This window comes from Malaclemys terrapin, chromosome 8 (genome assembly GCF_027887155.1).
Source record: "Malaclemys terrapin pileata isolate rMalTer1 chromosome 8, rMalTer1.hap1, whole genome shotgun sequence".
NCBI classification, from domain to species: Eukaryota; Metazoa; Chordata; order Testudines; family Emydidae; genus Malaclemys; species Malaclemys terrapin.
In genome coordinates this window covers 18,587,670-18,601,142 of record NC_071512.1, presented here as the reverse complement: position 1 = coordinate 18,601,142, position 13,473 = coordinate 18,587,670, and the positions used below count along the sequence as shown (strand labels likewise).

Genomic DNA, 13,473 nt, shown 5'->3' with positions numbered 1-13,473 from the left:
GTCTAGGTTGGACATTAGGAAAAAGTTCCTAACTGTCAGGGTGGTTAAACACTGGAATAAATTGCCTAGGGAGGTTGTGGAATCTCCATCTCTAGAGATATTTAAGAGTAGGTTAGATAAATGTCTATCAGGGATGGTCTAGACGGTATTTGGTCCTGCCATGCGGGCAGGGGACTGGACTTGATGACCTCTCGAGGTCCCTTCCAGTCCTAGACTCTATGAATCTATGGATTGCAGAGTTAGACCACTCAGCCCCTGGCTCTAGGAGATGGGCTGTGCTTGTCCTGAATGCTGAGTGGCACCACCTCTTGCTCTTTTAGTTCTGAGCCTGAATACAGCATCGAACGCCCCTCTGTCCTGACCTACAACTCCCCTAGTTACTATTCCAGGCCCACATGGCTCTACTGTGCACCTCTGTGCTCACCTGAATAAAAGGGGAAGATGCCAATTCTGAGCTCTAGTGCTTAGCCACAGTTCTTGTTCGCACCCCCTGCTATTCCAGTCTTTGGCCGTACACAGAGTGGGTATTGGTTAGTAACAGAGTCTGGACATCATCTCAGTTGGCCAGGCTCTGGTTCAGAACGCCTGGGTTCATGCTCCTGTTGCCCCTCCCCGTGTGCTGCAGGCAGCTGAATACAACATCTTTGAAGGAATGGAGTTGCGTGGGGCTCCGCTGGTCGTCATCTGCCAGGGGAAGATCATGCTGGAGGATGGCAACCTGCATGTGACACAGGGAGCTGGGCGCTTCATTCCCTGCAGTCCTTTCCCAGACTATGTCTACAAGCGCATTAAAGCCAGGAGGAAGGTAAGGAGTTGAGGAGACCCGGAACACAGGAGAACGAGTCCCGTAGGTGTGGGAAAACACTGCAGCTGCCTTAGGGGCTTAGCGTGTGCACATGCTGTACTCCCATCGCTGTAATGGTACCGCCAATGGAGCTACATGTCTGAGTCGCTCTCTTCCGCAGTAGTGGACTCTCCTGCTTAGGTCACTGTGCCCCTTGAGTGCTGCCCGATTAGTGTGTTTCAAATGAGAAATCAATGGGAGCTAGGCACCCAACTGGGCCCTGGTGCCTCATCAAAGGGTGTAGAGTATATGCCACCAGCAGAGGTAGGATGTTGGGCTGTTTGCACATGTTGCTGTAAATGGTGGGATGGCCAGTCTGGAGGGAACTGAAGAAAGCAGAGGCTATGAGGCTGAGGAGCAGGAGTGGCGCCAGGGTTTTTGCTGCCCTAGGCGGCAGCGCTCCTCCTCTGAGCATTCGGCGGCGGGGTCCTTCCGCTCCGCGTCTTCGGGGCACTTCGGCGGCGGGTCCCGGAGCGAGTGAAGGACCCACCGCCGAAGACCCAGAGTGGAAGGACCCCCCGCCGCCGAATTTTCGCCGAGGGTGGCAAAATGCCGCCCCCCAAATCCTGCTGCCCTAGGTGACCGCCTAGTGGAAGCGCCAGCCCTGCTGGGGAGTGGACTTTCTCCCCATCAGGGGGGGCAGTAATCCACAGTAAAGGATTCGCCTGTTGCGCTGGGCTTAGGGCTCTTTTACAGATGGGAACTGAGGCATGGAACTGAGGCTAAGGGATTTGCCCCAGGTCACACTGGAAGTCTGTGAGGGAGCAGGAACGTGGGCATCTGTGCTGGGGAGGTCTGGTGCACGGCAAGCCCTGTGAGGTGGGTGAGAGCATTGCAGACAGCAGCAGCGGGCATGGTGGCCTTGATTCAGATGAGGGCTGGAGGATGGAGGGGCTCCCTGCGCTGTTCAGGGAATCCCGGTTTCCCAGTGCCAGTGTTCTCAGTAACTAAGAGAAGCAGCATCATTGCTTCCCGTGCCCTCTCTCTGACAACAGATGGCCGAGATGCACGCCGTGCCCAGAGGAATGTATGACGGGCCCGTGTTCGATTTGACAGCCACGCCTAAAGGTGGTACTCCTGCAGGGTCTACCAGGGGATCCCCCACCCGGCAGACGCCTCCCGTCAGGAATCTCCATCAATCTGGATTCAGCCTGTCAGGTGAGTGTGAGCCGTCTCTGCGCGGTAAAGTGCTGCGTACCCATGGACCGAAGAACCCAGTGACACCAGGTCCCAGAGGGCTGGGCACAGGGTGGGACTGGGGTTAGATTTTGTACAAATGGTTGTGGTGATGACTTGAGGAGAGCTGCCCTTGCCAGTCTGTGGGGCTTGCTGCACGGAGGGGCCCCTAAATGGGGGATGGCTGGAGCTTGCCCAAGCCACTTTTCCCCTGCAGACTTAAAAGGGGATTAAATGCCAGAGCCCCTCTACTGCCTCCTAGTCCCTCACTCCCTGACAGCGCAGCTCCAGTGGGGAGGCTCCACAGAGAGGTCAGTGCAGCTGCGGGCTGCCTGGGGGCACTGAGGTACTATTGGAGTGAAAGGAGAAACAGGGAAGAGGGTAGGTCTCTTAAGAGTAATCTGCCCCCAGTGAGGCATGTAGGGACCTTCTCAGAGACCACAGGCCTCCTGACTGGTTGGCCTGTGAGCCACAACCCTCTAATTTCCCTTTCTCCCCTCCCTTTGTTTCTGGTCATGTCCTAATTTCAGGTACCCAGGTCGACGAAGGTGTTCGTTCAGCAAGCAAGCGCATTGTAGCGCCCCCTGGAGGCCGCTCCAATATAACCTCCCTGAGTTAAGCACCCAAGCGGGGAAGGAAACACCAATATTCAAGGGGGAAAATGGTACATTGGTATTTAAGAAGGAAAAGCAATTTAAAACCGTTCAGAGCTGAAGAATCAATAAGCCTCAAGCCTTATGTTTCACAAACGCTATTTGCTACCTAGCTTTAAAAATATTGCTTTGGTTTCTGTTTATGCATAGCCTTAATTTTTTTCTTTTTAATTTTTACATGCATGCAGATCTGACAGGTCACTAAGTTAAGAGTCTGTAATATACGTGTTGAGTGCTTGTGTGATGCCGCATCGTAAGGAGGGGGCGGAGAAAGCTGGGATGACCGTGGCATGAACGAACTAGCTAGGCAGGTTATTCAGAAGGAATCGGCGGGAGGGTGGGGTGGAAGGGTTGTGGGGAGGGATCGTGGGAGGTGGATAGGGGTAAGGTGGGTCTGTGTGTTGTGTCAATGTTCATCTGTTTCCACTCAATGCTGGTCAGACATGGCTGCCTCCGTCTTGTGTTGTGAGGCCCATCGGGAAGCTCAGAGTCATCTCTGTAACAGCTCTGTTGTATCGCCTCATGTAAGACGTTATTACTTTGTACATTTTATTAAAAAACAGAAAGCAACTGTTCCTTCCAAACAATTCGCTGCACCAGTTTGTTTTTTCTCCACGACCATAAAAGGGGAAACTCTCTGTTGGCCCCCGATTCCCATGGGGTGTGTGCGTAGGAATTGGGAAGTGAGGGGGTTGTGGAAAAGTCCCTGCCAATACTCTAGCGCCTCCTGAGACAGCCTTATCCTTGTTTGGTCCTCTCCCTGCTCCCACTTTACTCTCTTAAGACCCAGCATTGATGTTCCTGTCTCCTTTTGAAGAGTTTGCCATGAACCCTGCCTGACACGTTAGACACATTTATATGCACTACAGGAAGATGCTCATTGCAAGTGACCTTAATGCTGCCCCTTTCACAGCAGGGCGCCTGAGACATGGCCAGTGCCTCCTTCCGCCCTCTTCAGCAAACAGGCACTATCACAAGAAGCTCCTGGATCCTACTGAATGTTAGCAGGTGGATTGAACAGGAGTACTTGTGGCACCTTAGAGACTAACACATTTATTTGAGCACAAGCTTTCGTGGGCTACAGCCCACTTCTTCAGATGCACAGAAGGGAACATATAGTAAGGAGATATATATACACACAGAACATGAAAAGGTGGAAGTAGCCATATCAACTCTAAGAGACTCATGAATTAAGATGAGCAATTATCAGCAGGAGAAAAAAACTTTTGTAGTGATAATCAAGATGGCCCATTTCAGACAGTTGACAAGAGGTGTGAGGATACTTAACATGGGGAAATAGATTCAATGTGTGTAACGACTCAGCCATTCCCAGTCTCTATTCAAGCCTAAATTAATGGTACTGTATCTAGTTTGCATGTTAATTCAAGTTCAGCAGTTGCTCGTTGGAGTCTGGATTGTTTTTTATATTTTCAATACTAACTTGTCCCCACAAGGTGGTGCTGGGACATCAGAAATGAAGAGCTGCAGGTTACTTAACTCCTCAGCTGCTTTCCTATATTTGGAAGGGGGCGAGAAATCCAATGGAGAGTGACCCCGAAAAGTGATGGGTTCAGGTTTTTTAAATATATCACAATGAGATCCATTTCTTGGCAGTCTCAGAGAGGCCAGAAACCAAATGGATTTGAACCCTGAACTATCCCGTCTTGTTTAGAAGTGGCCCCTCCAGAACAGGGTTGGTAGTGAGATGTGGGAGAAGCCTGTCTTGCTACTGCCCAAGCCAGGGATAAACAGATGACTTCAATCTCTACCTCCAGGGCTGCCAAGCTGACACTTATTGCAAACACTCAAAATGGACTAAGTTAAAACGTTGTGTTTGCCAGCCTGTCTCCACCATCCCACTGCAGAGCTGGGTCAGTAGCAGGAGGTTAGACCTCTCCCACTGCCTGGTAACCCTGCCAGGAGAAAGAAGAATCAACTCAACTTGGATACATTTCTAGGCTCAAATTTTCAAAAATGACCACTGACTGACGGAGTTCTTTGGTTTTGGGTGCTCAACTTTAAACATTGTGGGCTTGATATTTCAGATGACTGAGCCCCTACAGCTCCAGTTGGAATCAATGGGCGCTATATATAGATACACAACACTTCTAAAAAGCCAGGTCCTGGCTACCATGTTTCACATTGGGCAACAAGAACTGAGACATTCAAAATCAGGGACTCACTTGGAAAACTTAACTGCTACTGTTTGGGGCAATGAAAGTTTCAGTTCCCATTTCGCTCTCATAATAAACTCTGTCATCTTAATTATAAAGAGTCCGGGGAAAATTATGAGCAATGCAGTATTTCCAACCATAAGAATTCCAAAATCATGAATCAGGCCCCCCAAAATTACGAGATTGACTTTTTTTTTTTTTAATTGGTTCTTGTTTGTTTTATGGTTTCTGGTGGCACCTGCTTTGTTTTCAAGCTTTCCTCCACAGCTCTAAGGGCTAGAAATTGTATTTATTTTTAAATGAAAACTGACAGTGTTGTGTATTCACATGATTTCAACAGCTGGGTCTTTAAAAAAAATATTGAGAAAGCTGGCAACTTTGTAAAACTTTCAGCTCTCCATTATGTAAGTGACAGTAGCTATTGAAGTGGCTCAGGCGTTGAGTCAAAATGTAAAACCTTCAAGGGTTTGTTTGGGGGTTTTCTTAGGATGTGTAGAGAAAAATATCATTGAGATTTTCTTAGTACTAACAGAAACTGGGCTCTTCTGGAAGAAAAGGAAAAGGTGGATGGCCCAGAGGGATGGACAAATCATCAGTGAAATGATCTCTCTCATCCGCCTTGAGGCTCTGCAGCTGTTCACACAGTTGTCCTTTTTGGAGACCATGTATAAAAGTTGTCTTAATTCTTCATTTGGCTGATAGTTGCAAATGTGCCAGCATCCACAGAGCTGAAGAAAATGGCAAGTTACCTTTAACGTGTGCTTGTCTGCCCCTTGCATCTAAAGTGAATTAGATGCTATATCAAATTACTTGTTGAGTGAGCTTTCCACTCTAAATTCAAGCTGTAATTAGATTTTTCAGCTCATGGGAGCTGCCTGGTTTCGTTAATGTCCACACAGGGTGCACAGTGCTTCAGGGTTGCTGTCTGCAGATCCCTCTGCTGGTCTTTTCATTGGTCAACAGAAAGCCTGCAGGCCAGTTTGAGGAGTGGGAGTCAGCTAGCTGATTAGGATGTGTAGATGGGCGAGATGGATCCCAACCCTCTCAGTGCAAAATCCAGGAGCCTCATCTAGAATGAGGGTAGACGCTGTAGTTCTAAAAGGCTGACAAGACCTCCGCAATGCACCTACTGTATCTACATGTATTTCAGACTCCATGCTGGCTCCCTTCACACTCCTTCCTTATCCTGGACAAAGGCCACTGGGGTAGGGCCCGAGGAACTCCGAGATCCTTCCTTACTTCTGAAAGGATGACCTGCCCTCAGCAGAAACAATGGAACTAATATGAGGAGAGCAATGCTTTCTTGGGATTGGGCCACTGACTGTGGAACTCGGAATGGTCACGAGCAAAGTCGCCATGAAATGTGAAACATGCCCACAGGTCAAAGACTTCATGGAATTTTATAATACATTACAACAGGGGGGAAAAACTCCTTCCACTTCATGTCTTGGAATCAGTGGGTGAAGGGAAGCTCTTGTTGGTATTTAGTATGCTGCTCAAATACTGTTGTGACACAGGTGGTAAAAATACCTACACAGCTTATACTATGTGCTGAAGGCAGAAATCATTCATGACAGACTAATTTACTCAAATAAAACCGCACCAGAGATTGCAGGAACGCTGGGATTAGGATTTAATTATTAGCATCATCGATGTGCATGGCCCATTGCAAAACAAAGCAGCTCCTTTCCGGTGCCAGAGCAGTGACCAGTAATAGTATTAGCTCTGGTTGGGGCTAACACCTGTAGGTGAAAGAGATGAATGCAGCCAATTGTGTGAGAACTAAGCATTCCTTTCAGCGATGAGATCAAACTCAAGCTGATCCCACGGTCAGGGATAAAAAGTGGGCATCTGGGTTGAGAGAGACATTTATTCCTATCACTCAGGTTGCATGGGGCTTTTGACAGCTGCGGGCTGAATCAATGCATGCTTGTTCTGTCCAAAAGTACTTAGAGTGCTCAGCTATGGGGGCATTTAGAATATTCTCCTCTGTTAGCAGGCTCCCACTGTCAAAAAACAGATTTGACAAAATAGTGGGGGTGGGCGTAAGCACAAACTCTGACCTGTGTTTGGTAGCAGGGTGAGGCAGTGGGTCTGTAGCAAGAAGGCTTGGAATACCAGGGCGCTACATAAAACAAGCAGCTAGGCATACTAGCGTTCGAGTCCTAGCTCTCAGTCTTCCTGGGGCATTTCAACTAGGTCCTTATATGGGCACCTATTAGCATAGTATCTGAGTACTTCGCCAAGAGTCCATTTTAGCCTCACTACACCCCTCTGAGGTAGGTGTATCCCTGTTTTACAGATGACTAACTGATCCACTGAGAAATGAAGCAGTTTGAGCTAGGTCACACTGGAAGTTTGGGAGAGCCAGGAACTGAACCGGGAGCTCCTGAAGCCCCAGCCAGTGCCTATAAGCAAAAGGTCAGCACTCCAAGCCTTACTTTGCTTCAGTTTCCCTATCTGTAAAAGGGTGTCAGGACCTCTGTATGGGGTGTTGTAAGGATTCATTACTTAATGCTTGTACAGCACTTTAAGGTAAGCACTAAGTACTAGTACTGAGATTGCTCAGAGCAACAGACTGGGAGCCAGGACTGTTGTGAGTTTTAATTGATAGTGTAGTGGTAGTGGTGAGGGTCACTTGATCCCCCTGTAATTCCATCAATCAATCCAAATTGGGTCAAAGTAAGGACTGGATTGAAAATCCAATGCTGTGTCTGAGCATGTCAGGGGGTAGGATGCCTGTGAGGGACAGGTGTCTATTGATGCCATCCAGCCATCGTGTTTTAGGTTTTCTGTTGGTCTTTTCCATCCTGCTTTCATTGGATCAACGTTGAAGATGACTCCACGGGGAAGGGGGTAGGGAATTTGGAGAAGGTGACTTTACCACCTCAGAGAGAGCATGGGGTGACCATTTGAGAGAGCGGAAGGGAAACAGCTAGCTTCATTTGACTTCAATTCATACCACTGGCTGTTTTCAATCATTCGGCGATGATACATCTTGAATGGTATCCAACTTCTTGTGAAGGAAAGAGGGCCATGGCTAGTGCATAGTGGGGTTGGGCTTCTCTTAGTAGATTTATGAAATAGGGGGAAATAAAGCAAACTCAAAACACCCTGCTGTGAGGATGGGGCCATTCCCACTAGATCCTTCCGATATGAGATTCTGTCTGCTAAAAGCAGTGATGTGCTCAAGCCTCAGCATTCAGATCAGTGTTTCATTCCTCCCCATAAAGTTCCCGTTACAAAGATAGGGACTAACTTCAGGCTACGGTGCTGCATTCAGATTCCAGGCACACCCACAGTTCAGGGACATTCAGATCTGGAGTTTGGGTTTGGGGGTCCAACCTTCTCAGAAAGGGATTGTGCACTGGTGCCATAACTGCTGCTACTTCTAATGCTGCATAGACTGATCACTCTCCCTAGAGCCCAGCAGCCCCCCCAGCCGGTTGCGGCTACGGGAGAGCTGCGGGTGAAAGGTATCTCACAAAGTAGTCTATTCCTAGAGCCGTGCTGCAGCCCGAGTGAGCTACTGGCTTCTAGTCCTTTGCTGATCCTCAAAGCAAAGCAGAGCTGAATCACTGCCACCTACCTGGGACTATTTTATTTCGAGAGACTAACATTTTTAAAAAGGAATAGTGGATCAGCCACTCCTGGTGCTGAGACCCCAGGCTCCATGCAGGACTGAGACAAGGGCTTTATTTTCTATTTGCTCGCTCTGTTGACAGCTACCTCAACTCAGCTTCAAGCATGCTCACAGGGCCTGGAGAGGGCCTCTGAGCCCTCCTTGGGGGCAGCTGCTTGCTAATGCATAAGGATAAACTGCATTCTCCAAAACCAAACATAGCCACTGTTTAATCAACAGAATATGGCTTGCTCATAATACTAATAAACCATTTGCATCTGTAAGAAGGCACCCATCCTGCCCCAGGTGGTCTTAACGTGTAAAGCAAGGATGGCTCTTTTCCCGAGTTTTCTGAATGTATCAGAGAATGGAACCAAGACCTGCTTCCAGTGTGCAGATGCTGTTCCTGAAGAATTTTTAAAACAGCTTCGCGAAGGAGAAAAGCACATTTAAAATAAAAGTCAAGGAGATCCCGGTTGGCTCAGAACAGTGGAAACTCACACTTTGGCTTGAAATGCAAGTGACCTCAGAAACAACACTGGCTTTTAATTGTCTGGGAAGGAGTCTCATACCTTGTTTTTATTCAGACTTCTACTTGATCAGATTCAGACAGGGAGAGAAAGGAAGTCGCAGGGGGATACCAAGAACAGCTTTGGGCAGATGGGAGACAGTTTAACACACAGTGAGAGTAAGACAGAAGCAAAACAAGAAGGTGAGAACTCAGGGCCCTAATGCTTTAACAGATAGCATCATTCACAGCATCACTATAAACCAGGTGCTTTGGCCAATTTCAGTCTTGGTGCAAGTTGGTGCAGTTACCGTTGGGCATTGTGGCTGCTTAGACCAGGGTTGAATTTGGTCCATAATGTTCATGTCTAACATCTTAGTGAAAGGGAAATTGAGACTACAAAGTTGACATTCTATCACACTTAAAGATGCATAACCAAATTTACCTCTGGTGTAAAGGGCCACAACCTCATTGGACTCAATGGAGTTGCATCTGCTTATGCCAGTGGTGAACTTAGGCTGTAGTATGTGCTAGTGAAGCATCCACCCTAGCGTGTTATCCAGCAATACAGAGCTACTACCTCTTCCTTTTCTGACCCAAATGAGTAGGTTTCCCTACCAGTCCCCATTGTTCACATGTTCTTAGCCATTGCTGAGCCAGCCCTGCCCAATAGCATAAGGTCAGGGAAGCTAGGGAATTTCATCACTCAGAAACAGCAAAACAAACATAAGAAACCATTACTGCCTTTTCCCCATATTGAGGAACTAGATCATTTCCCTACCATAGACTAAAGAAATATTAGAAAGAGATCCTGCTGGAAGCAAAGATCCTGTCTTCTGCCTGGCAGCTGAGAGCAGCCCCTTCTGCCTCTAACAATTAGAGATGAGTCTAAGCTATGAGGCTCATGTCAAAATCCAAACTTCCAAAAAGTTTGGGTCTGTGATTCTGCTGCTGGCTCATCTCTAATATTGATTCTATGTGACAGATCTAATTATGCATTAAATACCCTTCTGTTGCTTCCCACTGGCAATCAACTGATCTCTAGCCCAGCTTTACACTAGGACCTCAATACCCAAATGTTGTGCCAGCAGGCATCCTGCTCCACAAGGATAAGCTCCTCCTTCCTGCACTCAGGGTCTCGTCTGAAAAAGAGACATCTTCTTGTGGTCGAATTCCTGCAACCATCTCCGGCAGAGAAGGAGGCTCTGACTCTTGTTAATTTGCAGGGGCAGTACTAAAGACCTCTCCCTGGTCCCCTGTATTCACCTGACCTAGGGTGGAAGGAGGAAAAGAAAGGTGCACAAATTTCTGGCTTAGACGCCCCGTGCTGGGGTATGTGCATTGTCCTTTTATCAGTGGGTAATTCTATTCACCGAGCTCCACGAACATGTGTAGGTGTGCAATGAACCCTTGGGGAACACACCAGGGCAGAGGCTAAGTGAGCTCAGAGGTTGTTGTTCTGGCTGTCTTCTTCTTCTGGGTCTTTGGTTTGTGCCAGTGTTATATTCTCTTGGATTTCATTGTGGTGTCTCCTCATCCTTAAAAAAAAGAAAAAAATGAAGAGTCAAAACCCAAGGGAGAAAGCCAGCATGAGGCAGCAGCGTATGCCTGTTTCACCGCCAGCTCGCTGTGTATTTTACCAGTCAATTCTTAATCCATACATAAGCTTGATTTCAGCCGATTTCTCCTCTAGTGAGTGCTACAGCATTTCGGCTAGCTACATTATTTCTGCTAGCACAGTGCAACAGCCATGCCTGCTGAGCCCTTGTCTTGAGCACACCCTTATCAGCACTCTTCCCCACCCATTTTCTGAGTACACCCTAACATATTCTCTCCCCTATTCCTGGGTGGCCTAAGTCTGGCAATTTCACAATTAGTGCTCTTTTCGTCCCCCGAAAAGGAGGCTCTACTTCAGGGGGATCATTACAAACTTTGGGCCCACTCCAGCAATCCCTGCTCACATGAACAATACTTACTTACAGAAGTAGACTCTGATTTCCAGGGGTACTACTTGTATGAGCAAGTGTTACAGGCATGTACCCTTAAAATCATGTGAATTTGCATGGAATATCATAGGATTGGTATGTTAATTTCATCTAATGTTCAGAGCATTTCAATGGAATTTATTCCAACTTCATATCTTGTTCATTTAAGATATACTAACTAGGCTCAAGGTTCAGCTCTGTAACAGACGATGAGGGGTTACTTGTAACGGCAGAGATTCGGTTAGATGTGGTAGAACTGGTCCTGCTCTGTTCTGTGGCTAATGCATAGAACTGGGAGGCAGTCTCCACTTTGGGGTTTATGAAGCTGGAGCACACTTCTGGGTATTTGGTTTTCTTTAATTGATTTACTGTCTATCTACTCCTCAGCCTGTCCCCTGTTTGGAGAGGTTTATATGATTCAACATAAATGGATGCAGAATAAATTCCATTAAAAACATCAGGGAACATCCCATGCAATCTCTGACAATAGTTTATCCAAATTCATTAGGAATTTAAGGCAGTATGGGTTCCAGTTTTCAGTACTGTGGGCCTTACCCTTTATCTCATGAGTAAAAATGCCACTCCATTCCCCTTCAGATACTGGATTAAATAACATTCACTAACATCTGCTCCTCTCCACTGCTATTTCAACTGTTTTTTAAAAAATATAATAGAACCCTATAGAGGTTTGGACAGATGGAGAGCTAGTCAGGTGGAAGGTCTTACCAACACACTGAAAAACCTGCCAGAGTGGTCCACTTCTCCTAAGTCACTACTTACCTTTCTCTGTTGAAAACAATGAAGTCCCTTTGCAGTGACTCCAGGTGCTTCTGAAGACGGCAGCCCTTCCATGTTGAAATAGGGAAAAAACAGAGGTGAGGACAGTTAGAGTTCACAACTGACACAGGACAGTATCTGAGGTGTTCCCATCCATTAGGCATAAATGGGTATGCCCTTACAGGTAGAAGAATGGCAATCAGGGCAATGTGTTATATTCAACAGTGCTTATTCCATCACAGAAGGTCTTCAGTTTTGAGAAAGGATTCATAGAAGAGCTCAGTTTACTGCAGCTATACAAAGCATGGGATGTGCCCCCAGAAGTCTTAGCACCACACAGGAGTGAGAGCAGCGCCAATGTGGATGCAGGGTATTAGAGAGAATTATTGTGCAGGCTGCCTCTTCTCACTCGTGCTAGGCAAATATAAAAGAAGTAAGTTAAGTGTAAATTGCTTAAGTTAATGCTGTGGTGAACCCAAAGTGCCTTACAGAATGTATAGAGGGATCCCTCCATCCATTCCTGAAATACCTCCCACACGCTTTTAGGGAAGGGAAATAAGGTGCATGATTGAACCGCACAAGCAAAACCACAGAACTGCTTTGGCCAGGAAGTTGGGAAGAACTATTTCAGCAGTTGATTCTACAGGAGGCACTTGAAGTTGGCAAAAGATTAAATCCCCAAACTAGAATTTCCCCAAGACAGACCAGTTGATATTCCTCAATAGTACCAACTGTGCCATTGGTATCTTTCATAATGATAAGCGAGCGAGGCCTCTGTTTTACCTCTCGTCTGAAAGAGAGAATTTGCGGCATGGGAGCTGAAAATGTACAGAAAGCCCTACCTTCTTCTCTCTCCGCTTTCATTAGATAAAGAGAGATGGAAGGAGGAGCAGTCTTGTGTCTAAAGCACAGAATTAGGGGGTTCGCATTATTGTGATTGCCATTTAATCACAGGGCATTAGGCCCCTTACAAAATACACAGAGAGACATTTTTCCCTCCCAGAAGAGCTGACAGCTTAAGGGTAGGCAGGGCACAACACGTGAGAGCTACAAGTGGTAGGTGAGGGAAAAGGAGCAATGGAAATAGATTCATGCAGTTAGTTATGTGCAGGCCTTGTTTCAAAACTGTTCTGTTACCAGCTCTGGCTTGTGGTTTCCCCATCTGTAAAGTGGGGAGAATGATACCCACTCCCCAGGAGTGCTGGGAGGTTTCATTAATGCTGGTCAAGTGCTTTCAGCACCTAGGATGGATGGCAAAACGTTAGTATGGAAAGCCAGATTTCCTTCTGCTGTGGCCAGGTGACAGAGCTCTGTCGAGAGCCTGCCTCATTTGGGCTCAGTGAAGCTTGATGGAAGAGATGGGCAAGCCTCAGGCCAGGATCAATGTCACACCTACTCCATTCTATCACTGTCTATCAGCAGCCACACACACAGACTACAAACAAAGGGGGGAAAAAAAACCTGCCTGAAGGCAAATAAAACATTTATGAGCCCTAACTCTGACTGGCAAGATCGGTTCTGATAGCTCTGGAGTTTGGTTGCTTCATTCACCTCAGAGACAGCGTTTCACTGGGCCACCAGACACCACCTGCATTCCAGTCACCGGCGCATGGTAAAAGGAAAAAAGTGACAAATGCCTTCTTTGAACCATTTGTACAAGTCAGACACTGACACGATTCCTTAAAGAGACTCAGCTCTAGCACTCCCCGAAGCCGTGAGCAACAGTGCACCTCT

At 47.1% G+C, this 13,473-nt stretch overlaps 2 protein-coding genes across 6 annotated transcripts in view; one reads left to right on the top strand and one right to left on the bottom strand.

The window, feature by feature from the left end:
• Positions 1-3,260, top strand: part of DPYSL3 (dihydropyrimidinase like 3) — a 75,201-nt gene extending 71,941 nt beyond the window's left edge. For both annotated transcript variants that reach the window (XM_054037893.1, XM_054037894.1), the window contains exons 12-14: positions 626-805; positions 1,840-2,002; positions 2,551-3,260. In XM_054037893.1, coding sequence (XP_053893868.1) covers positions 626-805; positions 1,840-2,002; positions 2,551-2,639 — 432 coding nt within the window. In that variant the 3' untranslated portion in view covers positions 2,640-3,260. The remainder of the gene's footprint in view (positions 1-625; positions 806-1,839; positions 2,003-2,550) is intronic.
• Positions 3,261-8,881: 5,621 nt separating this feature from the next.
• The window catches only part of STK32A (serine/threonine kinase 32A), a 90,558-nt gene continuing 85,966 nt past the window's right edge, over positions 8,882-13,473 (bottom strand). For 3 of the 4 annotated variants that reach the window (XM_054036416.1, XM_054036417.1, XM_054036418.1), the window contains 2 exons: positions 11,743-11,807; positions 8,882-10,515 (listed from right to left, as the gene is read on the bottom strand). In XM_054036416.1, the coding sequence (XP_053892391.1) occupies positions 10,422-10,515; positions 11,743-11,807 (159 nt within the window). In that variant the 3' untranslated portion in view covers positions 8,882-10,421. The remainder of the gene's footprint in view (positions 10,516-11,742; positions 11,808-13,473) is intronic. The other variant, XM_054036419.1, reaches the window with a different exon arrangement.